The 27,703-nt window shown below is 35.9% G+C and overlaps 2 protein-coding genes across 3 annotated transcripts; both read right to left on the reverse strand.

Moving 5' to 3' along the window:
* Window positions 1-365: 365 nt before the first annotated feature.
* On the reverse strand, window positions 366-3,155 carry LOC120071133 (bifunctional protein FolD 4, chloroplastic-like). The gene is made up of 5 exons (XM_039023249.2): window positions 2,723-3,155; window positions 1,994-2,319; window positions 1,396-1,632; window positions 1,107-1,274; window positions 366-898 (listed from the first exon to the last, which is right to left on the reverse strand). Exons 1-5 carry the CDS (start codon window positions 2,910-2,912, stop codon window positions 728-730), a joined length of 1,092 nt encoding a protein of 363 aa, XP_038879177.1. The 5' UTR covers window positions 2,913-3,155; the 3' UTR covers window positions 366-727.
* A 2,113-nt stretch (window positions 3,156-5,268) lies between these two features.
* On the reverse strand, window positions 5,269-26,160 carry KEA2 (K+ efflux antiporter 2). Of its 2 annotated transcripts, none has more exons than XM_039022286.2 (21): window positions 25,704-26,160; window positions 23,616-25,350; window positions 22,998-23,169; window positions 22,823-22,913; window positions 22,253-22,389; window positions 22,096-22,155; window positions 21,873-21,992; window positions 21,133-21,201; window positions 20,675-20,740; window positions 19,320-19,409; window positions 18,560-18,664; window positions 18,320-18,448; window positions 16,442-16,651; window positions 15,990-16,139; window positions 15,593-15,646; window positions 15,406-15,464; window positions 6,999-7,065; window positions 6,748-6,924; window positions 6,603-6,659; window positions 5,809-5,883; window positions 5,269-5,672 (listed from the first exon to the last, which is right to left on the reverse strand). In XM_039022286.2, the coding sequence occupies exons 2-21, from the start codon at window positions 25,253-25,255 to the stop codon at window positions 5,550-5,552; spliced, it is 3,651 nt and encodes a 1,216-aa protein (XP_038878214.1). In that variant the 5' UTR covers window positions 25,256-25,350; window positions 25,704-26,160; the 3' UTR covers window positions 5,269-5,549. The 2 variants fall into 2 exon arrangements, with proteins under 2 accessions (XP_038878214.1, XP_090167130.1); XM_090311004.1 differs by having other exon boundaries at window positions 25,658-26,011.
* Between the last annotated feature and the right edge of the window lie 1,543 nt (window positions 26,161-27,703).

The raw sequence follows: 27,703 nt of genomic DNA on the forward strand, positions 1-27,703 counted from the left end.
AGATATGATTTTAGCTATACACCAACTTTAGATTAATTAATTTTAATAATATGAAAAATTAGCAAAAACTAATCTAAATTTTTAATAAGACTGAAAGTGTATTCAATAAAAAATCAAAGATTAAAGGTATAAATTTTTAAACTCAAACGTAAAAGTAAAATATTTTGAAACCTAGAAAAACCAAAATATACTTTTCCCAATCATTCATGACACTACCATCAAGTGGTCATCATTCTACCCGTTTACTCTTCATTACCTTTTCTGCTGAAATATGCTCCGACAACGAGAAATAAATAGCTGCAAAATTTATTTGCATCATGCTGACCAAATATTGAAAATGGCTGATAACTTGCCAAATCACGTCCTGTTTTAATCAGTTTAATTTATTATAATTTGCATCTCTAACTAGAGTTGAGCGTCAAACCTCTCACTTCGAAGTTAATAATACAAACACTATGTCCATTGAACTATTTCCGCACATTCCTAAGTAACTACAAAATGCGTAATCCTATTCCCCTGTGGTTATTCAGAATAGAAAAGACCCAACAAATACAAGGGTTGATGATACTCAACACAAAACAATCTTCACAACTCATTCTCCCAAAAGAAATTAAGTTAAAATTGTGACTTGAAGAAGATATGAGGTCACTCGCATGGGAGGTTATTTTACCGCTTAGTCCTTGCTAAAGGGAAGCTTTCCATAAAATCATAATAAACTTCCAAAATTTCACTGGAAGTTATGTGTTCTTTTGGCTGCTGTAAGTGTGTTGGAGAGCAGCATTGCTATCGTCATCGGCCCAACCCCACCAGGTACAGGAGTAATGGCTGAAGCTATTTTGCTAGCCTCCTCATAACAAACGTCTCCAACTAGCCGATACCCACGAGGACTATTTGCATCCTGTCACACAATGATAACAAGAAGAGTGAAATATTGAATGTCGAAAGACCATTCAATTTAGCCATATGTACACGAACACACCGCAAAGATCAAAGCTATATAAATTAATGTAAGTACTATTTTTTATTTAAATAAGAAACCGGGAAAGAAAAGACAACCTAGGGGGGGTTGGGTAGAGAGAACTCTCCAACAAAACTATTTTGCTCACCTCTACTGGATTAATTCCAACGTCGATAATAACTGCTCCGGGCTTTATCCAACTGCCCTTGACCATATTGGCTTTGCCAACTGCAGAGATGATGATATCAGCTTGTCTTGTTAACTCTTCAGGGTCTTTGGTCCTAGAATGAACAACGCTGACTGTTGCATCTTCTCCCTATTCGAAATGACAAATGTTATAAGACAATATCTCAAATCAACAGCATTGTAGGTATTGAAGTCAATAAATGAAATTGATAGAATGACACACGGATAATAATTATCAAATAAAATCTCACTTGAAGCAAAAGAGCAGCTGGAGTTCCTACAATATTGCTTCGACCAATTACAACGGCTCTCTTCCCTTTGATACTAATGTTATATCTATGCAGCAATTCAATACACCCTTTTGGCGTACATGGAACAAACAATGGTTCTTCACCTCTCATTGCAAGACGACCAATGTTTAGCGGGTGAAATCCATCTACATCTTTCCCAATGTTAACAGCATGCAATATATTCTGTTCATTCATATGCTGTCAAATCAATGAAAACATGAAGTCAATTTGCATATATCTTTGACCTTCAATTGCTAATGTAATACGAAGCATTGTACCATAAGACTATTACAGCTATATTTCTAGATTTTAAACAAGGGAAAATCCAAATTCAAACTCTCATCTACCTTTACATACAACATAGGATAAGGAATGTGAGCAAAATGAAGACACCAAAAAGAATTATTTGATAAAAAGAAGCAGCCTCTAAAGAAGACCACAGCTTATTTAAGATAACAGATAATTTAAATTTAGGGGGCCATTAGTAATATGCTAAGATAGTATAGTAAATTGTGACGAGAATTATTTGGCAAAAGAAATGAAGTTTTAGTGAACGTACTTTAGGTAAAGGTAACTGAACAAGGATGCCATGAACATGTGGATCATCATTGAAGTCGGATATATACTTGAGTACTTCTTGCTCGGTACAATCTTCAGGCAAGTTTACTTCGAAAGATTTAATACCCACAGATTCACAAGCTTTTTTCTTATTTCGTACATAAGTTGCAGAATCCTTCCTATCTCCAACAAGGATGACTGCTAAGCCTGGAACAACACCAATGGCCTCCTTCATTCGAGATACTTCAGCAGTAATCTCCTCTCTAATCTGCTTCGCCACCAATTTTCCATCAATCACTTCTGCAGTTGCCTCGGTTGAAATTGAAGCTGAAACAAAAAGAAAAGAAAACAATAGCCCAGAATCTCTTACAAAAAGATCTCCACGGCTTTAAGAAAAATCTATCTGATGGCTTTTCCATGGTCATGTTTACCAAACTAGAATATTCTTTCTCATCACAACATACATGTCTACACAGAAGTTCTTTAGAAGTTGCAAAGCCAACATATAAAACTAAAACAATTAAACGCCATTTCAGAATCAGTTACACCGAAAGCTAGAAAACGTGCAAGTAGCCGCAAAAGTATTCCAAAGTTTCCACAAGCTCAAAAAGCAAAATTAGATGAAAATGAAAACCAAGATCCTCAAAACGTGAAGCTCTAAATAAAATCATCACTATACTTTTTCATAACAAACATGAATAGACACGCGCGCGCGCACACAGACGCATACCCGAGATGACGGGCAAAGTTGAAGTCGAAGAGCGAGAAACGAAAGTTCTAGGAAAGGCAGGGTGCGAAAGGCCAAGAAGACGGCGAAAGAGAACAGCGTCATCGGAGCTTCGAAGCCTGGTTCGAGTAGAGGGAAAAAGACGAACAGCGGCAGAAGGGGAGCAATCTGTGAATTTCATTGATGACGCCATTAGAAAATGGCGTAAGAAAAATCTGCACGTTCTGCTTAATATTAGGAACTACAGAGGTATAAAGCGGTGGAGGAGCGGCACCGACGTAGAGGACGGCGGAGAGTACGGCGGAGTATACGGCGGAGAGGACGGCGCGGAACTCTTGAGAGTTTGAGGGGGACGGATGGCTGAAAGGAAATGAATCCCTAGAGCGGCTGAACACTGACTAAAACTTGGAGGCTGGTTATTAAAATTATTATTATTATTATGGTTAAATAATCCAGGTTTTATTTTTTAAGTAGCTCATTTTGGCGTTGAATAATCTTAGGGTTAAAAGTATGGATCTCCATTTTGGAATTTATAAAAACTATTTAAATTCATAATTAAGTTATTTTTATTTTCAAATAAAAATAATAGATCTGATCATTAGTATGATATATTTGCAAAAATGGTATCTGAGGAAATAAATTATAAGTATTTTGCAATTGAGGAAGAAATGAGGGGACTCTGACCCCGGAGTTGGTGGAAGTTGCAGAGAAAAACCACTTCTTTCTCATACTCATTTCGTAAAGTATTCTATCTAATTTAACAAGAGCTATCAAATATTTAGGGGATCATTTTCCTCAACCCATATGTGTTTCCGTAGGTCTTAGTGTAACGGGTTGTCTAGAAATATACATACTCATATTTATTTGTCACGTCATGCATTTCATGTCATTGTCTTTGTCTCGCTTCGCTTTATTTAGATGTGATTCAAGTGGTTTCGAAATATATAGTTTCAATCTAAATTAAGCTGCAATTCTCATGAATCAATAGTTTGGATTTGTAGGTAGTAACCAAACAAACAAAACAAAAGAAACCTCATTTCTTTAGATAAAAACAGAATCGAAGAATTTCTTGAGAATCCTATAAGATCCATTCGTTCTTTTTCTTTGACAAATGGTCAGAACTTCATATGGGTTCGAACAAAGATATTGATTAGATTTTAAACTCTCGGATTATAGATATATCAACATATGGACAAATTTCAATCTTTCTTGCTTCAATTATAAGTTTAGTTTTAAAATTTTGAGTTGTGTATTTTAATTTTTAGACGTACCTAGAACTATTTGTTTAAAGACCAAATAAATACAAGAACTAAACTTGGATAATGGTAAGAAAATATATCAAAAAGAAAAAAAAATAAAGCAAATTTAAATGAGAAGAAGAAAAGGAGATGGTCACTTGTAAAATTTAGAATAGAAAACAACCTAGTAGGCACAGTTTATGTTATTTAATTTTGGTGTGATGAGTATGTTTGTAATATGATATCATTAGTTGAAACTTTAAATATGTTATTAAAGTTTTTATATATAAAAATATAAAGCTTTGAAAATCATGGACTAAACAAATACCATACTCAAAAAAAAAAAAAAAAAAAAACCAACATCTTACAACACAATACCTCTGAGAGATTGCCCTCAGACTAAGGAGTGTCCACATGAGTTCGTTGAGGTGTCTACATAGGAATCAAAACCTCTTTTATATTATGTGAGTTCGAATTGTTCCATTTAAATGAACGAAAAGAAGAAATTTGAAATTCTAAGACAAATTCTTGAGTAGAGTATCACATAGTAGGCTTGTACATGGGTTGGATTAGATTAGGTTGATAGGGTTTTTTGGATCAACCTGAAAATGACCTAAATAAATTTGGGCTAAGTCAAGTTATAACTTAAATTTCTAAAATATATGTAAATTTCTTTAAACAAATTTCTTTATAATTAAAATATATGTAACTTTATATATAACGAAAATCTCATAAATTTTAAATTATAAATACTAAATATCTATGATATTTATTGCAAACTTTAAATAAAAATAAATATCATAACAATTTTAAAAGAAAAATATTAAAAATTCATAAATTAATCAATACAAAGTAATCAAACTTTAAACAAAGAGATATATATATGTGTGTATATAATTTGAATTAAGTTGGATCAATCCAATTTTTTAGTCAATCCACGACCCAACCTAACCCAATCCAACAAAAATTTTAGAAAAAAAAAAAATTAACCCAACTCAACCCTTACATTTTGGATTAGATAGTTTGGATTGTTTATGTTGTCAGATTATATGAACACCCCTATCGTTCAATAATAAGAGAATTGTAGATTCGTAAGATAATGATAAATATCTAAACTTAGAATTTGACCGTATTTCAACATAAAGATTAAAATGGGGAAAGAATGTTTTAAAGCGGGAAAAAAAGCCTAATACCAAATTGAATAATAATAATAATAATAAATCAATGTGGATCTAAAATTTCAAAAAATATGGTAAATGTCTACAGAATGCAACCCTATACAACAATAATAATTAACAAAATATAGAGTGATTGATCTAAATTTGGTGTATAATTGAATTATCATGTTCCTATGGGTCTTGTAGAGGGTTAGAAAAAAGTTCCTCTTTCAACAAGTCCACATCCATAAGGAAGCAGCATCTTCAAGGGGAAAAAAATAAAACAAAATTATAGAACAAAATGTGGTGATCAACAACTGTAGTTAACCCTCTTTTCATCATCAAATTTTCTGTACACTTTTCATACCAATGTAAAATTGTTAGTCCACCCTTTTATTCTCTCTCCCTTCACTGCAAACTCATGGATCACTGTTATCATATGGCCAGTGTTCCTTCAGTGACTTGATTCTCATCCGAAGAATCAGAGGTTTGAATTTTTGGTTTACTCATGATTCGAGAAAACCCGTACCCGAGCGAACTTCCGCTGGCTTCACATAGCTACAAATGCAGACTAAAACTGTAAGTTCAAGTCCCACCCATGTCTTACTAGTGGTCAGTGTAAGGTCACTGGGTTCAGCATATGCATTAATGATAAGTTTGCAAGTGAAAAGTGAAAACAACCAGGAAAAAGTACCTCGGTAAGCTCGGATAAATGTCGGGACCTAAACTCGTTAATTGTTGCGGCAATCTCTGACATGGGTAGTTTAGCCTTAAAAGGAAAACAAATCAACTTTTGAGATGCAGAAAGCATGAAAAATACTCCAAACATATTACTAAAGAAGAAAAACTTGTTACAGAGTTCATTTGTCATCCTAGAAAAACATTTCCCCCATAGTGTGGTTTTGGATGGTGATTTGAATTCCAAAGCCTCCCCTCCACAAAGTAGATGTTTTTTTTTTTTCAAAAGGAAACGAGTCTCTTTATTCAAAGATCTTGCAGATTTTGGGGGTGTTTGGCGAGTTGGGAAGTGGGAGTTAAAAAGATCAAGATCTTGCAGATTTTGGGGGTGTTTGGCGAGTTGGGAAGTAGGAGTTAAAAAGATCAAGATCTTGCAGATTTTGGGGGTGTTTGGCGAGTTGGGAAGTGGGAGTTGTTAACTCCAATATCCTTGTCAAGCCCAAGGAGTTTTTGGGTCCTAATATACACACACTAAAAGATATCAATTTCATGCCTTATTAACTTCTTACATACATTGCATCCCACGACTTCATAACTCCTTAGACTTCACAATTCCAATCCTTATCCTAAATGCCCCTTTTAAGTCCACAATAGCTGAACTGAGACTTCTAATTCGTCCAAGGGACAGACATAGGCACTAAATCTCTTCAAACTAGAATTTGGAGTACATTTGATACAAGAGAAGTACTAAACTTCATCAATTTGGTTTTTAACAGTATTTGTATTTCTTTATCATAAAAACACAATTACCTGAGCAAGAACAGCAGCAGCCAACTGTAAGCTCGGCTCCAACGTCTCAGGAACTACCTGCAAGTGTTTTCCAGCATAGACAAAGATGTCAATGAATTTTGCAACAAAGACTCGGCATCACATACTAAGAATTCAAAAATCGTACCGCAGTAGCCCCAGCCTTCTCTAAATTAAGACCGTGATCAACATCATGAGCTCGAACAAAAGTCTTAACATTAGGAAAATACTTGCTCAGAGCCCAAACAGTTCGGTAATTTGCACCCGGCGTATCCAGTGTTATTGCAGCAGCGCATGCCCTTTCAGCACCTACTTTATGTAGAACCTAGTTGCCAACGTAAAACGAGTTAAGAAACAAAGAAAGCCAAAGAACATAGTTTCTCATATGAAATTAATTACCTCTCGACTTCCTGCATCTCCAAAATACACAGGAAGGTCTAAGGCACGTCCTACGGCCACTCTATCACTGGAAGAACAAAACACAAATGAATAAGATATAGAAGTTTAAATGGTGTTGTGAGAATACTGGTAAGGGATATATTGGGAGTATTAGTAAGATTTTTTTTTTTTTTTTTTCCTGATAGAAACAACCATTTTCAATAATGAAAGAAGACGGGGGCAAACAAAAACCAAGCCCACCAGAAGAGTAGGATAGTAGAAAGGACAATAGTTGTAATTAGCTAGATTTGTCTTGGTTATAAATAAGGGTAGTTTGGCACCTGAGGAGGAGGATCTGAGTGAGAATTGTCCACTGTGGGCCTTTGAGAGAGAGATAACCCTCTTGAAAGGCTATTGATATTATAATTTCTTTGATATTGCAAATTGCAATATAGTTCCCTTTGTTGTTCTCTTATATTTTTTAGGGGTGTTTGGGGTACTAAGTTAAGTTATGAAGTCTAGAGTTAAAACATTGGCATTAGAAAGTTTGAGTTTAGGGTGCAGGGTTATAAGATTCGAGAAAATCGATGTGTAAAATAGAGAAAGAGGGGTAGATGGAGCTCCTCGATAAATGTGCAAACTTCAATAGTACACACTATTAAAGTTGAGTTATCTAATACCAACTTATGAAATTAGTAGGCCAGATATCCCCTTTGTGATTGTTGTGACACATGCCTTGAGGACAATGTATCCTTGAAGGGTTGGGTAATGTAAGATACTAGTAAGGAATATATTGAAAACATTAGTAGGATTGGTAAGATAATAGTAACGGCATAGTGGTAATCAGTTAATGGTGTCTTATAAAAAAGGGGAGTTGGACACTGTTATAATTCTATAGTTAGGGTTTTTCATTCTTATAAATATTTTGTGATATTTTCCTTTTCTATACTTTGTACACTTGTATATATTCATATATTTGGTGAATGAATAGGGCATTTTGATTCTTTCTCAAACCTAAGAGTTTTGCATGGTATCAAAGCTCTCTAAATAAACTTAGGGTTTTTGTGAACCTTAGGGTTTGAGAATTTAGAACTCATTTGTGATACGTTTAGGGTTTTGTGGAGAGGTGAGTTTACACTTTTGCTCACACTCGCCGTATTCGGTTCATTCACCGTTGTTAGCCGCCGCCGCAGCCACGGAAAAAAAAGAAAAAAAAAAAAAAAAAAAAAGTTGTTTTTTCGACACCGCCCAATCCAACGAGAAGCCCAGCCGCCGATCTACAAAACCCCAAAGTCCGGTTGCCATCTGACCAGCGCGTAAGGCTCACGCGCCGATCGTTCCAGTTTGTTGTCCGTCCACGCGCCGGCGCATGTAGGAGCGTGCGCCGCCGTTTTTCGTCTGTCTTCTGTGGGTTTCCTCAATGTTGTTGGTTCTTCGTGGTGGTATGTTTGTTTGGGATGTATAGATATTCTCACTGTTTGTAAAGACATCTCTTCGGTAAATTAGGATTTGATTCTCTGCTGTTCGATGTCTTTGTTTTTTAGGTAATGGCTGATAAGAAATCAATAGTCATGTCTGAGATTGTTCCTATGGTGTCAAAAGTAACTGAACACAAGTTGAATGGATCCAACTACTATTCATGGAGATCAAATGTCGCCACTTTATTAGGAGCATGGAGATGGATGATCACATCATAGAAGAGCCACCGATTGATGCTAATAAGAAGATTTGGTGGGGGGACGATTCAAGGATGCTTCTACAAATCAAGAATTCTATTGATCATGAAATTGTTGAACTAGTAAATCACTACAAATCAGTCAAGGAACTATTGGAATATCTGGATTTCCTTTATTCAGGGAAAGAGAATATAAATAGAATGTTTGATGTTTGTAAGACTCTATATCAACCTGATCAAGGAGAAAAATCTCTTACAAGCTACTTTATGGAGGTTAAAAATACATGCACGGAATTCAATGCCTTGATGCCAATCAGCACGGATCCAAAAGTTCTAATGGCTCGACGTGAAAAGTTGTTTATCATGAGTTTTTTAATAGGTCTTGCACCTAAATATGAGATGGCCAAAGATCTAAGTATTGTCAAGCTCAAATATCTCATCGTTGGAAGAAGCTTACACTCAAATACTTCATACTGAAAAGACACAAGCAGTTACATCATCTGATTCTAGCAGTGCTTTGATTGGGTGCACAAATGATTATAGAGGTAATAAGGGGGTTGAATCAAATAGCTTCAAAGGTCATCCAAATAACCAAAGATCAAATCCAGGAGGTGTTGTTTGCTATTATTGTCATAAACCTGGCCATACGAAGCGTGAATGCAGAAAATTGCTGAATAAGGGTCAGAGGATGCCATCACCCTCTGCACATGTCGCCTCTACTCCTGATAATCTTGACAAATCAATTACGATTTCTGCAGAAGAGTTTGCTAAACTTCAGCAGTATCAAGAGTCATTGAGGGCATCATCTTCTACTCTCATTACGGCCATCACGGAGACAGATAACATTTCTAAATGTCTTCTTTCCTCCACGTCAAAATGGGTCATTGACTCTGGCGCTACAGACCATATGACAGGTAACCTCAGTTTATTCTCTAACCTTTGTACATCTACCTCTTCACCTAATGTCACTATAGCTGATGGAACCTCCACTCCTATTTTAGGATCAAGAACCGTCCATCTTACTGAATCAATTTCTTTGTCATCAGTTTTAAATTTACCACATTTCTCGTTTAATTTGATTTCGGTCAGTAAACTCACTCGTGATCTTCATTGTTGTGTCTCCTTTTTTTCTGGTTATTGTTTATTTCAGGATCTTATGATGAAACAGACTATTGGTAAAGGGCGTGAATTTGGAGGTCTTTACATCTTTGAACCACAAACACCTACGGCCATCACATGCTCAAGTGTGTTGTAACATCCCGCACATTTTTATTTAATAATAATGTAATTTTCAGTAACTTTATTAGTTGGAAATTCAGTAATTGTCCTTAGTTGGAGGGCATGTTTAGAATTTTGGATTTGAAGTATAAGTGCGAGAATTTAAGTGTTGGCGTGAAAATTATTCAATTTTGAAATTCAATTTGAAAATTTATGGCAAGAATTAATTTTCTTTGGAAAAAGAAAGGAATTAAATAGTATAAAGTGGAATAAGGAAATGATTTAATTATAATTATACTATTTTCCTTTTTTGTTATTATTGTTATTATTATTATCACTTTTCTTTAAATAAAAAGACTCCCTCACGCCCGACTCCCCCTCTTCCCCAAAAAATTTTCTTCTTGCCTTCACGAGCCGCCTCCCCTCACTGCCCATTCCGAACGACCGCCGCACTGCCTCCCCTCACTGCCATTCCGAACGACCACCGCGCCGCCTCCCTTCACTGCCAGATCCGAACTCCGCCGTGCCGCCTCCCTTCACTGCCCAGATCCGAACTCGCCGCCGCTCGCCAAGCCGGTTTCTCCACCGCTCGCCGTGCCGTCTTCCAGCAGCTTGGCTTTTAGCTTTTGAGTAAGATCTATTTTTGGTGGTTGGGTTCTTGAAAGACTTTGGATGCCCACTAAGTTGGATTAAGGATTAAATTAGTCGCTTTATTTAATTTCAGATTTGAACTTGGGAAATCACAACAGCGACAGTCCAGCGGATTCAAGATCGTTCGGCAAGAGTGTTGGTAAGAGTTTTGGTCCTTGTTGTTGGTTTGTGGGCATAAGTTTGACTTAACTCTTGTATCTTTAAGGTTCCAAGTCGTCGTCCATTGGGAGTTAAAATCTGTTAGCAGGAGATTTTTTGAGTCGAAATCTTGGGAGTGGTTGTTGATAAAGTTCTTTGGGTAAGCTTTGGGTATTGTGGTTTTGAATCTGAGATTTCGCAATTATTGTTCGACTGAAATTTAATGGTTGTATTCGTATGTTAGGATCGTTACTTCAAACCGCGATCATCGCTTGGTTGTCTGAGTTATCTGTGGAATTTCAATTAAGGTAAGTAATCTTACTACTAGAACTGCCCACAGGCCAGGCTTTAGTTGTATGCTAGCATGATGAGTGTATGTTATGGCAAATGTTAGCATGACGAATGATAGTATGATCTGAACCAAAGTATGTCCTGGCACGAGACCTGAATTGTTTAAATATACACATAGATACTTGAATATTAGTATGAGATGGTATGTGTTTCCATATGATTGTATCTGAGTTGTTGATGTTGAGTCATACATGTACGTTGTAGAACTATGATGTTAATGTATACTTGAATGTTGTAGAGCATGCTGTTGAGGTATATGTGTATGTGGTAGAGCCATGATATTGAGGATTATATGTATGTCATAGATTCGTACGGTGGTGATTTTGATGTTGAGATCGTGTGACTGACCTTACTGATTAGTTAGATGCCTTTTTAGATTTGTGTTTCCTTCGGGATCCACCAGATTGTGTTTCCTTCGAGATCCACCAGTTTGTGTTTCCTTCGAGATCCACCAGTTTGTGTCTCCTTCAGGATTCACCAGAGGTAGGGGACATGCTTAACTACAGTAGGATAGGATTCAGTCTCCTTCTTGTTTCATGTGTATATGTGCCATAGGTGGGTATCTAGAGGACATATATGCCCAGTCTAACCCCAGTAGTGGGGTTACTTACTGAGTATTTTATACTCATTCTTTCTCATGTTATTGTTTTAGGTAAGGGTAAAGATGCACCGGCGATGGACAAGCGAAATCCGTGATCGAGCCACTGGGACTAGTTTTTACGCTTCCGCATAAAGAGATTTAAAGTTCTTTTCATATTTCCCTTAATGATAGTTTTGATGTTTGAACTTGTTAGTAAGAATTGTTTTTCATATTTATTTATTAACCTTGACGATTTATGGGTACCCTAATTTTGTTTTTTGACGTTTGCATTTAATAAAGGGCTTTTGAACTTCCTTATCTATTTAGCATTTATTTCAACATAAAGGAGTGTCGTTTTAAGTGCCATGCATGCATGTATTTTAGTAACGACCTAACTTAAGTCCTAGGGGATAGAGTCGTTACATGTGTCGTCTCCCTTTGAAGAGCATTGTCGTTTGGGTCATCCGTCTATCTCTGTGTTAAAGAGTCTTCGTCCACAACTTCAACATTTGTCTTCTTTAGATTGTGAGTCATGTCAGTTTGCTAAATTTCATCGTTTGAGTTTGTATCCTCGAGTCAATAAACGAGCTAGTGCTCCTTTTGAATTAGTCCATTCTGATGTTTGGGGTCCTTGTCCTGTTGAGTCCAAAGGAGGGTTTAGGTATTTTGTTACATTTGTCAATGACTATTCTCGTGTTACGTGGTTATATTTAATGAAAAGTCGTTCTGAGTTACTTTCTCATTTTTGTAACTTCCATGTTGAAATTAAACTCAGTTTAGTGGTGCTCTTAAAATCCTACGAAGTGATAATGCTAAGGAATATTTCTCTCATATACTCAAGTCTTATTTAGATGCCCATGGCATTCTTCATCAATCTTCTTGTGTCGATACTCCATCTTAAAATGGGGTTGCAGAACGAAAGAATCGTCATCTCCTTGAGACAACCAGAGCTTTGATGTTTCAAATGCATGTTCCAAAATCCTTTTGGGCTGATACTGTTTCCACAGCTTGTTTCTTAATAAATTGCATGCCTTCTTCCATTCTTAAGGATGAGATACCTTTTCGTACTTTATGCCCCAAGCAAAATTTGTTTCCCATTCCACCCAAAATATTTGGTTGTACCTGCTTTGTTTGGGATGTTCAGCCTCAACATACCAAGTTAGATCCAAAGTCCTTAAAATGTATTTTCCTTGGTTATTCCTATGTCCAAAAGGGGTATCGGTGTTATTGTCCTAGTCTAAATAAATATTTCGTCTCTCCTGATATCACATTTTCTGAACATACCCCATTTTTTTCATCACCATCATTCTCTCCGAATAAGAGTCAAGGGGAGAATAAGGAATTAGAGGAGGATTTCCTTGTCTACACAGTTATTTCTCCCCCCGATCCTCTTCCTGATTCATCTCTACCCGTGGCTACCTCTACTCTTCCACTCATTGTTAAGATCTATACTCGACGACAACCTCCTTCAGTTCCATGCCCTGTACCAGAATCTTCTTCGTTAGTGGATCCAGAAATGAGTGATGATCTCCCTATTGCTCTTCGTAAAGGTAAACATACATGTGCTCATCCTATTTCCTCTTTTGTTTCATATAACCATTTGTCGCCTTCCACATGTTCATTCATTGCATCCTTAGAGTTTGTATCCATCCCTAAAACTATTCATGAGGCTTTGTCTCATCCTGGTTGGTGTGCCGCAATGGTGGAGGAGATGACTGCCTTAAATGATAATTGTACTTGGGATTTAGTTTCTCTCCCTGCAGGAAAGAAGGCTATCAGTTGCAAATGGGTGTTTGCAGTTAAAGTCAATCCTGATGGTTCTGTTGCTCGGTTAAAAGCGCGCATTGTAGCAAAAGGCTACACACAAACTTATGGCATTGACTATACTGATACTTTTTCTCCTGTAGCAAAAATGACATCTGTGCGGTTGTTTATTTCATTAGCTTCAATCAATCATTGGCCTTTACATCAGCTTGATATTAAAAATGCATTTCTTCATGGTGATCTTCAAGAAGAGGTGTATATGGAACAACCACAAGGGTTTGTTGCTCAGAAGGAGAATGGAATAGTGTGTTGCCTTCGTAAATCCTTGTATAAATTAAAGTAGAGCCCATGAGCTTGGTGTAGTAAATTTAATCAGGTGATTGAAAGCTTTGGAATGCGGAAGAGCAGGTCAAATCATTCAGTCTTTTTTAAGAGATCTGAGGGTGGTGTCATCTTCTTAGTTGTATATGTGGATGATATTGTGATTACTGGTGATAATGCTTTAGGTATCCAGTCTCTAAAGACCTTTCTTCATAGTCAATTCCATACAAAAGATTTGAGCATGTTGAAATACTTCTTAGGAATTGGGGTAATAAGAAGCAAGAAAGGAATTCTATTATCATAGAGAAAATATGTACTTGACTTGTTGACTGAAACAGGAAAGCTAGGGGCTAAGCCATGTAGTACCCCAATGATGCCCAACTTACAACTCACAAAAGATGGAGAATTGCTAAAATATCCTAAAAGATATAGGAGGTTAGTGGGAAAACTTAATTACCTTACAGTGACTCGACCCGACATAGCCTATTCAGTAAGCATTGTAAGTTAGTACATGTCATGCCCTACAGTTGATCATTGGGCTGCATTGGAACAGATTCTTTGTTATTTGAAGGTTGCTCCCGGGTGTGGTTTATTATATAAGGATTATGGTCATACTAATATTGAATGTTTCTCAAACGCCGATTGGGCAGGATCTAAAGAAGACAGAAGATCAACCTCAGGGTATTGTGTTTTTGTTGGTGGTAATTTGATTTCTTGGAAGAGTAAGAAGCAAAATGTGGTGTCACGTTCAAGTGCAGAATTAGAATATATAGCAATGGCACAATCTGTGTGTGAATTGATTTGGATATATGAACTTCTTGTTGAGTTGGGATTTGAAATCACCACACCGACAAAGTTTTGGTGTGATAATCAAGCAGCACTTCATATTGCGTCTAATCCAGTATTTCATGAAAGAACTAAACATATTGAAGTTGATTGCCATTTTGTATGTGAGAAAATTCAACAAGGGTTGGTATCTACAAGATATGTGAAGACTGGAGAACAATTAGGAGATATCTTCACGAAAGCATTGGATGGAAGACGTATAGATTATCTATGTAACAAGTTGGGCATGATTAACATATATGCTCCAACTTGAGGGGGAGTGTTATAATTCTATAGTTAGGGTTTTCCATTCTTGTAAATATTTTGTGATATTTTCCTTTTCTATGCTTTGTACACTTGTATATATTCATATCTTTGGTGAATGAATAGGGCATTCTGATTCTTTCTCAAACCTAAGAGTTTTACAAACACCTTAGAAGAGGAATGATTTGGGTATGTTCTAGTGTGAGAATTTTGGAGAGACTTGACCCTCTCACAAGGCTATAAATATTGTAATCTCTTGCTATTTGGAATATATTCCTAACTAGTACTCTCACGGGTGCTTTTGAAGATGATCTTAAAATTAACATTATTCTTCATTTATTAAATAGTTGACACTGATTATAAATTGCGAACGAGTTATTTGTAAAGGAAATTTTTTCTTAGAAACATGTCATCTATTTCTTGAGGATTTACTAAAACTTACAACTGACTGCAATAGAAGATCAGAGGCAATAAACTACCGCAAAGTATGCGAAAATGCATGATCTAATGGTGGGTGCTTAGCTTAATCAGGTCAACAAACGTCAATGAAGCATAAATTGTCATGCAATACACAGGATTAAGACCTGATTTAGTTGTTCTCTACCGCCAGTAAAAAAAATATATTTTCTAGTGCCAAATACCTCCTCACATCAAGGGCAACAAAAGGAATCAGTCGCTCTGACAGAAGCTGGGCTATTATCTGAGGGTGACAAAGAAAGAAGCGTAAATTATATTAGTAAATGTCATATTAATAATATACCGAACCAATGAACCCCTTGGTACGATTTAGAACAACTTAAATCTAGCAACTAAGTACAAGAAACAAACCTGACCAACTCGTCCAAATCCACAAATAATGATATGATCTTGTAAATCGTCGGTCTGGTGAAATCACCAAAAAAGAAAGAAAAAAAGCCCAGGTTAGTTTGGAAGCAGGCTAAGTAATAATATCATGAATCAAAATGTTATATATTCACCTTTTTTACAATTTCAAATCTTGTTGTAATAATATGATAAACTGGCCTCAAACAAAGCAAACTAAAAAAGCACTACTTGTTCTAAAATATAATATACGATGATAGACGGCCAACTCCTTTGGCATTATCAACATGTGCCTAGGCATAGGAAGAAACCCTTAAAAGTGGATACAAAACTGTGCCTAAAAACTTACCAGTAAGGATTCACAACTTTTAAAGGGAAATCTATTTTCATGTTAGTATTTTACCTCACTTTCAACAGGTAATAAACTCCGAACATCATGCTGCTCAAATCGGGAAGCAATTAACTGACCACCAGCAGCTAGCCACGGTGTAAGGGCCATTGAAATTCCCACAACAAGAAACAATAAAGAGGACAGTTGAGAAGACATTATACCCTGTAGAAAACACCCGTTATTATTATTTTTTTTGTGTGTGTTTTGGGCCGGGGGGACCCTAAAAGATCTCTATCATCATAAGAGGAACGAAAGTAGGAGAATGACCCTAAAATCAAACAAATGGGCCCGTAAAAATTACTAGAAAAGTTCCAATCTTTGGCTTTTTAAGAAAATTAGCAACTCCGGTCTTGCAATAAACCGTTTTTCATAAAAATCAGAAAATAGCTGAAAAAATTGTTTGTGGGTAAGAAAGCTAAGCATTTGAATCCAACAGCTAATCATGTGAGCTATGAGGACATAACCTGATTGACAGCTTCACCAAACGCCACAAAAGCAAATTCTCCACCAGGAGCAAGAAGTAGCCCAACTCTTATCGCAGATATAATTGAGATACCAAAAAATCTACCAACCAACGCAACCAATATAGTCTTGCCACCAATAAGAAGTCCCAAAGACCCCATGATAACTGGAAAGTTCGAAAGAAGAAGTTTTGGATCGATAGACATCCCAACCTGAAAGTCAAAAATAACCAGGAAAAGGTGGTAAACTAGTGCCGACGAATCGCTATTTAGAAAAGCAATTTTATAAGTACAACCAACATATAAATCTATTATATTACACTTCAATATGAAGCTTAACCTTTTTTTTTTTTTGGGTACAATTGGAAATCTTAACCAAATTCACAATGTTGTGGGGTGATAATGCACATTCACTAGATTGTGAGAATATATCAATTTAGTACTATTATCTTTCAGCTTCTCAATAGCTGAAGACTCAAATAAATTTTCTCAAACTTTCCCTGAGAAAAAAGGAATTAATGCCATAGGCATATAGAAGGGAAATAATTAATTAATTAATTAATTTTTTTTTTAAGAAAAAGGAACTAGGAACTAAACTAAGGTCCAAATTCTAATCAAGCGAACAAAACCTAAAGAGCAATGAGAAAGAGAGATGTTAACCTAACAAGGGACAAAACCTCCTCCAGGATCACTCAACTCTCCTAAAAATCAATACTTTGATAACATGGATAGCTGTGGAGGCCAAAAATTCATGATTGACCTTTCTTTTTCTTCTTTTTTTTTTCCCCCATTTGATTTTAAAAAAATGAAAAAACAAAGGCAGAGAGTTTTTGGACAAAAAATCCTCTGTTTTGACACAAATCAAGGGGAAAAAGTATAATTTTAAAAAAATTATCCATACTCCACGATCCCTGTCTTTGTTTCAAGATTACAGAATCTTTCTTTCTTCTTCCTCTGTCATTTTCTGACCCAGTTGAATCTTTCAAGTACTCCATGGAAAATCAAGTTCTTCCTTGGTCTCCAACCAATGGTAAGCTCAAGATAGCAGAAAATTTAGAAGGATAAAGCTATCCATTTTCTCTCCCCCCAATGACGTAGTCTCTAACTCTCTCTCTGCTACGACGACACCAAAAGACAAGACCACCATATTCTTTACTTGTCCATTTTCTTCTTCGCTTAGTGGCCCATCCAAGTTGTTTAAACTTCCAAATGGACTTTTCCACATCCTGACATACTCTATCCTAGTCTTTTTATTTGACCCTTTTTTGAGTTCAACAACGAAGGGTAGAGATTCAAACATCAGAACTTTACTACAATATTTTTTGGGTATTTCTAATAATATCAAACAATACCCTCAGTCCAAGTCTTTTCCCTCACCACTAAGTGTAAAAGCAAACCGTTATCCCTTTTTTTCAACGCCCCTTTTGTGAATTCAAATATTAGTTTTGTTTACAAGTCTCAACACGTGGATAATGAAGAAAATAACATTTTAAAGAGAGAGAGAGAGAGAGTGAAGAAGAAGGAAAAAAAGCTCCGATAAGCTTGTTCCAAGGATATGCAGTGACTATTACCTTTCCGCTATTCCATTTTGAAAATCATACGGCAATCTATTTGGCTTTGGCAAATAAGAGGATGTCACATCTTTCTCCATTCGACCCTTCTTTTTCTTTTTTCTTTTTATTCATATATATTTTCTAATACAACGTATCTTGTAAAAAAGAAAAAAGAAAAAGAAATCTCACTACGATCCAAGTGTTCTTCATATCCAATACTTTTTGCAAGCAGGACATCAAGAGAATATATCAGGGTGGCCATCCTAAAATGTCTAATAGAAGGACATCATTTACTATTCTGAAAGGGTATCCAATATGAAGTACCTACCGTCATGAAGAAGAGACCCAATAGAAGGCCACGATATGGAGCAATATCAGATTCAACCTGCAAGGAGAATTCTGTTTCTGCTAGAAGTAAACCTGCTAGAAAGGCACCCAGCGCCATTGATAGTCCGGCCTACTCTCAGAGGATGCAAAAAATGGAACCCAAGAAGAAAAAGATGATGAGCAAATGAAACATTATTGCAGTCAGTTACTGAAAAAAACCTTAAAGAGTGCAAAGCAGTACCCTGGCAGTAAGTAGACTTGTTCCCAGAATGACAAGTAGTGTGTTGGCAGAGAATATTTCTGCATTTTGATTTTCAGCTATTTGTTTATAAATTGGTCGTAGTAGCTGTAATTAGGAAGAAAAACAACAAGAAGAAATTAGAAAACAAAGCACCAGATTGATAATGGATATTGTAAATGATTGTTGTTTTTAAGTAAGAAAATAATTTGCTACAATACAAGAATCTATAGAAGCTTTACAGATCGATCTTCTCAAAGTTATGAAGGTAACTAGTAAGGTAAATTCTTGTCCATTTTAAAATAAAATATTTGATACCTATATAAAATCAACTATTTGATAGGAAAATATGGTTTCAACTTTCAAGGAATACTTTCCAGGTTTGAAAACGTGCAAGAAAAGGGAGAGGGGTAGAGATGAAATCAGTAAACTCCAGTCAGCCATGACACAAATAAGTAGAAAATGAAAGGCAAATTACAGCACACGTTGGCCTTGGCGGTGTTTCTTAGACTACCAGGGAAAGACCATGACTATCATACAATCTCAAGAACACCCACATCCTTTTTTCACACTTTTCCAACAAGAATGACTGCACCTACGAACTGAAATCACATGATGACTTTAACAATCAGGCATCTTAGAAACATTAACGTTCTAGAAGAGATCATGTTTTTCCAAAAGAATGTCCTTTCATCACTGAAGAATGAATACAACAGGGAGGATAAGAGCTTCAGCGCTAGTAAGAAATAGAATCACCACCTACCAGTCGCCCACCAGCGATTATGGCAGAAATGGCAACGATTGCCTTAACAGCAGCCAGGCCAAGAGCTTCAGCAATGGCTTGAAAACCAATCTGAAAAGGAGCATGGTGAATAGATTTGTTTTGTTTTAGTTCCCAAAATGTAGAAATCATATATTCAGGTCCAAATAAAAAGCATATGATGATTGTAGAACCCAAACTAATATTAGTGGAGAAAAACGTGGATTCTGATTCCCATTTATAACAGACGGCAGTGAAACGCAGAAATACAAATGTACAAGTCATTACGTAGATACATTTTAGATTAACAACATACAAACAACATCTCACATTTTATGTTCTTCATTTAATAAATTAAGCAGCGAAATTTTTTTCACTCTTGCTCAAAAAATAAATTATGAAAACTAAGAAAAAGACACCCAACAACAACAACAATAAATGAACTCATTTTCCTTCTTCCTCCTATCCTCCTCAGTCCTCACAAGGTTAGGAACAGGGGCTGCCACTAATCCTGTAACATTTTTGGAATCAAAGAAACTTATCCAGCTAGGTGGATCAAGAAGTTTTGAACCAAGACCGCTTGATAAATTCCCTGTACCATGATATTTTGTATATTTTTAAGTTTTAATTTTAATTTAAATAATTTATAATAATATTTTCCAGTTATTCTGGAATTAGTCATTGGGCATTTATGTTGCTCCTCAGTGGTCCTCTTCATTTTCTGGTTTTAATTATAAGAGAAATAATACGTCCAACCAGTGACCAACGCACAAGTAGAAGACCAAGTAGCGTGAGTGGTACAAAAAATCTAACAAGTACATGAGATAGCAAGAGGAGCAACCTCTTCTTTTATTCCTTTTGTTGGTTTAATTTTTGCAATTTATCATGTGGAATCTAATTCTAGCAGTGGCGTACTTGGGTGTTTTTTTATTTTAGAAATTGTGAAAATATGGCTCCTAAAATCAAACATGCAAGTGTAATGGTTCAAGACCAATTTAAATAGTGTATACAGTGGAAAATTGAGCCTAATGTTAAATTGTTTTGGAAGATCATTGCACCACAAAATTGCCCATTACCTAGGCTAAAGGATCAAGATTTCTGAATATAGACTTATTCTCCTAATCTTATTGTTTGTTACGAGTACTCACCAAAACTTCCCATGGAAAAGTACCACTATATCCAAGGTTTCAGTAATAGACTACAATCGGCATAATAGATATCCAACACTATGCTCCCAAAAAAAAATTAACAAAGGGAGTGGAGTGTTAAATTTGAATTCTGTCACCGAGTAATAAGGTTATCAAATTTAGAAGGAAAAAGAAATGCATTGGATAGGACAACGTATTAGAAGTTGTTACCCCTCCTTTGGATGAATTAGGTGAAATTAGAGGTATGAGAATCAGCAAAACCACAACAGCCAAATCCTGGACACAAGGGGGGAAAAAAGTCAACTTGAAGCCAGAACAGCAGTAAAAACAAAAGATTCTGATATAAAATTTTATTTTTCCAAAAACACAAAGAAACTAGACATGGGAGCATCGGAACAGATAACATTCAATATTACAGATTTTCCACGTCAATAACAAAATTCAAAAGTAGGTCAAAGAACAAAATAGTAACTGTAAACTACATGTTGCATATTAGGCAGTCAGCTCAAAATCTTCATACTTCAGAAGTAATTCATGTAGGTTTGACCACAATGAAATTAAAGAGCAAAACAAGATTAGGTATTTGTGTCTTGGATCATATTCAGTTTCAGACAAGTAGGTTCTGATAAAAAAATCATCCACCATGTGAATTGAAATAATCAAGATACCTGGAATAGTAAGACAGAAAATGTGGCACGCCCATGTCGTGAAGTGCTCTCACCTCGCTCTTGCAACACCTGCAAAAAGAGACCATGAACGAAGCTGATATCATCCAAAAAGTCTCTTGTAGGCTTATAAGTTTATAGCCTACAATATCAATTAAGAAGAGAGTTAATATTTGCCTAAATTCTAGAGAAAGGATGCATATATCAGCCATAATTCAGGATCAAATGGTGGTTTAGGATAACAAAGAGCCCAAGAAGTAACTAGATATTGTAAGAGTAGAATACTTCAGAGAAAACAAGTTACTGGACCATATATATTAAACAACGCTGAGAATTAGTTAATTCAAGTCAAATTTTATCCTGTATAAGAAGCTCATATGCAGGGGAGAGGGGAGATTATGAGCCAGAAAAGGTATTGTCCTAATATTTATTATACAAGAATACCATGACTAGACTATCAGCATGAATGTTGAAACCTCTGATTAGCAAACATAACAAAACTATTTGTATTCTATGATTGAGAAAATTTGAGCATATTTTTTTCATGCTGAAAATTCAAGCATATTGGGATCACAAAAATTGGTGGATGCTCTTTCCCTATACATTTGAGATATAAAGTCATCACAATTCTCACTAGCAGCCAAGAAAAAATCAATTTCTGGAAAATTGCACGAGATTAACAAATAAAGATAAACAATAAAAGAAAATGCTACAATGTCAAAAGTACTCATCCATGATCACACCTGAAGGACAACAGCAGTGGATGACAAAGCCAATCCATTTCCAATGACAATTGCAGCTGGGCCAGCCTGCCCACAGACAATGTGAGCAACCAAGCCAACCACTACAGCTGTAACCAAAACCTGCATTTCTGAATAGGGTTAAATACCTAAGGTAGATCACTTACAGACTAGAGCAAGGATCAGCTTAGCCCCATAACAGTAAAGAACGGAATTTCACATTCACCTGTGCAGACCCTAACCCAAAAACATATTTCTTCATGGAACTTAGCCTCTCAACTGATAACTGAAAAAACAATAACTTGGGTTCAATCTTCTAAAAGTACAACGCAAGTAAATGAATAAAGGAATAGAAACAAAATCAACTCAATTATAAGGATCACCTCCAGGCCAATGTTGAACAGGAGAAAAACAACTCCAAATTCAGCAATTGCTTTTGTTCCATGCACGTGACGGATTATGGAGAGACCATATGGCCCAATTAAAATACCAGCAGCCAAGTACCCAAGGACAGGACTTCCTATGCAGAACATCAGGACAAAATACACGGTTGAAAATACAAAGACAAACACGAAAATAAACTTGACCAAAAAGCCTTACATAATTTAACTCAAATGCATGCATCTACACAATTTATCATGAAACAGCCAGCAACATTTTCTCTGTCTATAAGTCCAGCAAAAAGAGTGAAATCTACAAGCCCATCCCTATCTTAATCTCCACAAGTACCACCTTCCCCACCCCCAAGTAAACAGAAGTTGATGTCACATATACATAGTAGACTTGCACAAAAGTTAAGTGAAATGGTGGCAAGTAAAATAATCTTCCCTGACATCGATATTCAATAAACCAAAAATTTCAGTCAACCTAAGGACATTTAAAAAGAAAATAGCAAGCAAGCAGACAGGTAGGAAACTCAGATCTACACAGAGAAGCATGTATAACATGTTCACCTCCAGGAAGCTTCTGAAATGTTGGCACAAATATAACACTAGCAAGCAACAGCCATAACATGTCTAACAGTGAAGCCTCCTCTTCATTCACCTGAAATTTTGAATAGATGATGACAATTAAAAGTTACTACCAAAATTCTCTAGTCTAAAAGGGATCAACGAGTAGAGTACATGCCTCTTGATGGGGAAGCTGTGAAATTAACTTCTTCACTCTTTTAGGAAGTTTCCTTAATTGTTGAAGTAAAGGCTTCGTGTTCAAGGAAACTTCATCAGTGCTAGTGGTGACAACGTCAGGCTGCTGAATCATCTGAGAACTCCTTTCTGCTCGATTTGCAAAGATAGCAATCCTGTGATGAATTTCAACATTCAGTAACCATGTGAAGCAGTCTCTTTTCCGTACACAACAACACAACAAAAGTGCATAGTATTGTCCACAATGGGAACCAATATACAAATAGATATATTTAATGCTTATGAAGCCAGTGTGCTTTTCACATGGCAGCAATTTCTAAAGCTTATAACTTTTTTTTTTTTTTTTTTTTTTTTTTTTATACTTTGGTTGAGGTGGCAGCTATAGTTACAGTTTGAAATACAAACTGGACACAAAAATCTTTTCTTTCTATGATTCCTGGGGATGGAGAATACTGGTGCAACAATTTGTCTTTCAGCAATAAAATGAAATATGTTTGTTAAACCGAGCAATTAGCAATATACTTGTAAGAACTATCTTCATGAACTTTCATACTCTTTTAGAAACAAATGCAGAAATGATAAAGAATATGTTGGCACATACCCTGCTCCTAATAGTACTGCTCCAACAATTAGCTTCGGCAATTGCTTTTTAGTGGAGTCCAGGAGACCCTGGAAGACCAATGCTGGAGTGAACTCTGTCCCATCAACGGTAAAGGAAAAGAATGATGCTGAAAAAAAGCGAGAAGATTTTTTCAACAGAGCCTTGGGGGAGTTCAAAGGTGAGCCTTCTCTGGTCAAATCCTTCTGTGTTTCCTGCTTTTTTGTTTGACTCAAAATAGACTTCTCTGCTCCAGATTCAACCTCCTTTGCGAAGTCTGAACTCAATTTTCCATTCTCACTATCACTTAAGTAATATGGTTGATCAGAGTCTTCAGAATCTGAAAAGCTACCTGGTAGAGATTTGATACTTAAGGAATCACCACTAAGTGGCAAGTCTCTATCCATTTCAACAGCGATATCACCAGAGATTTCTAGAACTGCCTTGTTATCCTCTGTCTCAACTTCTTCAATGACATTTGACCCTTGAGTGATTTCCAAAGTGTCAACAAAAGAGCTTGATAAAGATTTCTCCACTTTCTGTAAGGCTATTTCAGCATCACTGACCCTTTGGGCAGCCTCAAGTTCAAAAGCAACAGCTTGCTCAGCCAATTGCATTATATTTGCCACATCTTCTTCAGCTTTCAACGCATTCAATTGTGCTTTTTCAGCTAACTCATTCAACCTGTCCACTTCCTTCTGTAACTCTTCCTTTTTACTCTGTAAGCGCTTCAGTTCCGCATCACAATTTTCCAAATTTGCTCGGCATTCTTTGATGTCCTCCTGAGCAACTAACAACATTTCTCGCTCTTCCTTGCCATCAATCGTCCCCTCACTATCTATTGATGTTTCCGGAAAATCGTTTCCTCCTTTTGCCAGCTCCAATGACTCTATTGCCACCTGAAGCCTTGCCTCTGCTAATGAAAGAGCCATGGTTGCTTTTTGAACAGCTTCTTTGGCAGCATATTCTTCATTCACTATCTGTTGAACAGAATCGAGAGTAGAGTTCACATCATTCCGGGCAATGGTTGCCTCATCTTGCAAAGCTATAGCTGCTTCTGATATTTTTTGGGCCTTCTCCTCAAACATTGTGCTGTTAAGTCTCGCAACCTCCAGCTCTTTCATGGCCTTTTGCAGCAATTCTCTGAGCTCATCCACAGTCGGAACATCCGCTTCTACTGTTTCTGCTTCTCCACCCACTTCTCTGGAACCAGCTGACCCTACACCATCGGTAGGCTCAGAACTGGACCCTTCATCACCAGTATTTACACATTCCATATTTCTGCCATTTCCATCAATAAATGCTAAAGAATCATTGTTTTGACACTCTAACTGAACCATTCCCATCCTTCTTCCACTTATCTTATTGTTCCAGTTCAAGAATTTCTTGTGCCTAAAAATTTGCAAAGCTCCATCAAACTTGCTAGCACAAACCAGACTCAAATGATTGGAATTACTAGAAGCTACGATTCTGTTTCTCTTCTTAGGCACTTTATAACTTACTCTTGAACCACCAGTCAACTTGGCATCAATAATTCTATTTCTAAGCACACTGCTGGGGCCAAACTGGTCAAACGTCTTGCAAGATGTTCTTTCACTACCACATAACACGTTTTGCTTCCAAGTATGACAAGATAAGTCCATGGTTCCAGGAATATGAAACAATTCTTTCCAAAACCCAATGTTCGATTACATTCTCATGCCAACCATTCAGCCACCGTTGACAGTCAGTCAAACACCTGTTCAAACAAAATCAAAAACCGCTCATGAAATGCAGATAAAAGCCATCAACCAGACCCTGCCACAACCCTAAAACCATAAGCATGCATGTTAAGTCGTAAACATGAACATCATTCCATTAATCCGGATCAATCACTCATGCATTCAATTCAAAACGAATCGATCAATAACACATACAACTGCTCACACGGAGCACAAAACTACATAGAAATGCAATCAAATCCAAACCGCAGCCGGCAGATTAAAAAACACACATATACGAGCTACTAATACACATTCAGAGAACATTTATATCCGAAAACGTACTATCCAGATAAATTAAACCGTATTTCTGTACAGAAGATGAACAAACCAATGCTGAAGGCTGAGAAAACAATGGTGAGACGTCGGCGGCGGAGAAACTTGAAGGGAAAACGAAGCTCCGGGTATCCAAAGTCCAGTAGTTGCAAAAATGGAGAGAGATGAAAACAAATTACAAGCAAATTTGTATAGTGAATTTGCGTTTTTGTTGTTGGATTGGTGGGAAAATGAAAAATTTTTGGCCGAGAAAAGCCACCAGGCACAGGCAGGCTTTGATATTTACTGAAATGGCCCTTCGCTGGTCGATGGGCTCATCGTTGATTCGTTTGCGGGGTGTTGGATATTTCGAATGAAAGAGGCGCATGGACACGCGCTTTTGACGCGCGTAAAATGCAACTGAATAATAAAACGCATAAGAGGAAGGGCCAAGCCGCCAAGCGGAGGGAGAGCAGAAAAGGAAACTCCTCGTCAGCGACGACGCGATTGAAAATTTGAAATTAGTATTTCATAAGTTTACAGCTTCTTTAGTGTGTGTTTTAATTAAGTTTTGGTTTAATTTTGAAAATTAGACATTTTAGGGGGAAAAATGAAAGTATTTGGCCACCCCTTATCATAGTTTTTGTAACACTTTTCAGAGTTTATTTTAAATTATTTTTATCTACAAAAATTAATACAAATAAATTTTTTGAAAATTATTTTTTTCTCTAGTTCGTCCTAAGAGACGCTTGATTAATTGGTTAAATTATATAAAATACCATCAATTTTATATACTGTGTAAAATACATCTTTAAAATTTTAAGATTTTCCATGATACTTTTAAACTTTAAAAAAATAAAAAATAAAAAATACCGTAAGCATTAATTTTATATGAAAATTATTAGTATTTATTATGAAATTAACTCTAAACTTTCAAAAATTGGAATGTTATTACTGTGTTTTTATATTTGTGAGTGTATGGATTACCTTACGTGCACCTTGAATAATTTCATAAGATAATTCGTCGGAACCAACAATCGCAACTTGCAATTAAAAATAAGGGTGGAGATTTAGATATAAAACTTTTGGTAGACTCTTGATGTCTCGACCAAGGTATTAACTTTTGTTCAATGTGTTGACATTTTTCACCAATATTTTTACTACAAGTATTTGTGGATTGGGTTAGATTTGGCTGAAAGATTTTTTAGACATAACTCAATCGTTTAGATTATCAAATGTTTCAACCCAAAATAACCTTTATTATAAAATGAACTCAATCCAACCCAACCACGAAATATTCCGTATTGGATTGGTTTGAGTTAATCAAGTCATTTATTTAAATTTTTGTTCTAAATAGGAGTAAAATGTTAATATATATAAAAAAAAAAAAAAAAAAAAACTTGATTTAATTATTTTCATATATTGAATTAAGATGAACAAATTAATTTCAATTTATATCTTGAATTTGTTTTCTTTTCAATGTGCTAAAAAAATATTTTTAGGAGTTGTTGAAGAATAAATTATCAAAAAAATAACAATGAAATCAAATAGAACTAAAATAACTATACGTATATAATTGTAATATAAATTTTAAAGTTAATAATAGGTCCGGGTTGATTTTGATTGTTTTAGATGAACCTATGAACCAATCAACTCATATAATTTCTATTTATTTGAACTCAATCTAACTCAAATAAGTTGATTATTCACCATAAATCGTATGGATTGGATTAAATCGGGTAATAAGTTTCTAAAAAAGACCCTCGTTTATCCAAATGGCCAATTTTTAAAATTTCAAATTTGGTTCATCCTATACTTAATTTAGGTTTTTTTTTTTTTTTTTTTTTTGTAGTTTTAAATTTGGTAGGTAGATTTTCTTGAGATTTGTTTATTTAATGTTTTGTTTTTAAATACTAGGGGTGGTTTAAATACAAATAAAAAATTATATGTTGTTTTTGCTTTTTTAAGCTTTTTTACACAGTGGCATTGACGTTTTTTATTCTCCCAATTATGTGTATCATCTTTTCTCTTTTTCGTAAAGAAATCATGATCGATTCTATCATTGTTTAAGATAGA

Source organism: Benincasa hispida, chromosome 1 (assembly GCF_027475165.1).
Source record: "Benincasa hispida cultivar pf3 chromosome 1, pf3_genome.v1.1, whole genome shotgun sequence".
Lineage (NCBI taxonomy): Eukaryota > Viridiplantae > Streptophyta > Magnoliopsida > Cucurbitales > Cucurbitaceae > Benincasa > Benincasa hispida.

Excerpts from the sequence above, each read along its gene's own strand:
- KEA2 (XM_039022286.2), bottom strand. The coding sequence starts at position 25,255 with ATGGACTTATCTTGTCATACTTGGAAGCAAAACGTGTTATGTGGTAGT. Across the intron at positions 19,410-20,674 it reads CTAATTCATCCAAAGGAGGG|ATTGGTTTTCAAGCCATTGC; the intron begins GTAACAACTTCT and ends GCTCCTTTTCAG. Across the intron at positions 15,465-15,592 it reads GATTTGGACGAGTTGGTCAG|ATAATAGCCCAGCTTCTGTC; the intron begins GTTTGTTTCTTG and ends TGTCACCCTCAG.
- LOC120071133 (XM_039023249.2), bottom strand. The coding sequence starts at position 2,912 with ATGGCGTCATCAATGAAATTCACAGATTGCTCCCCTTCTGCCGCTGTT. Across the intron at positions 2,320-2,722 it reads AACTTTGCCCGTCATCTCGG|CTTCAATTTCAACCGAGGCA; the intron begins GTATGCGTCTGT and ends TTTTTGTTTCAG. Across the intron at positions 1,633-1,993 it reads TTCAGTTACCTTTACCTAAA|CATATGAATGAACAGAATAT; the intron begins GTACGTTCACTA and ends TTGATTTGACAG.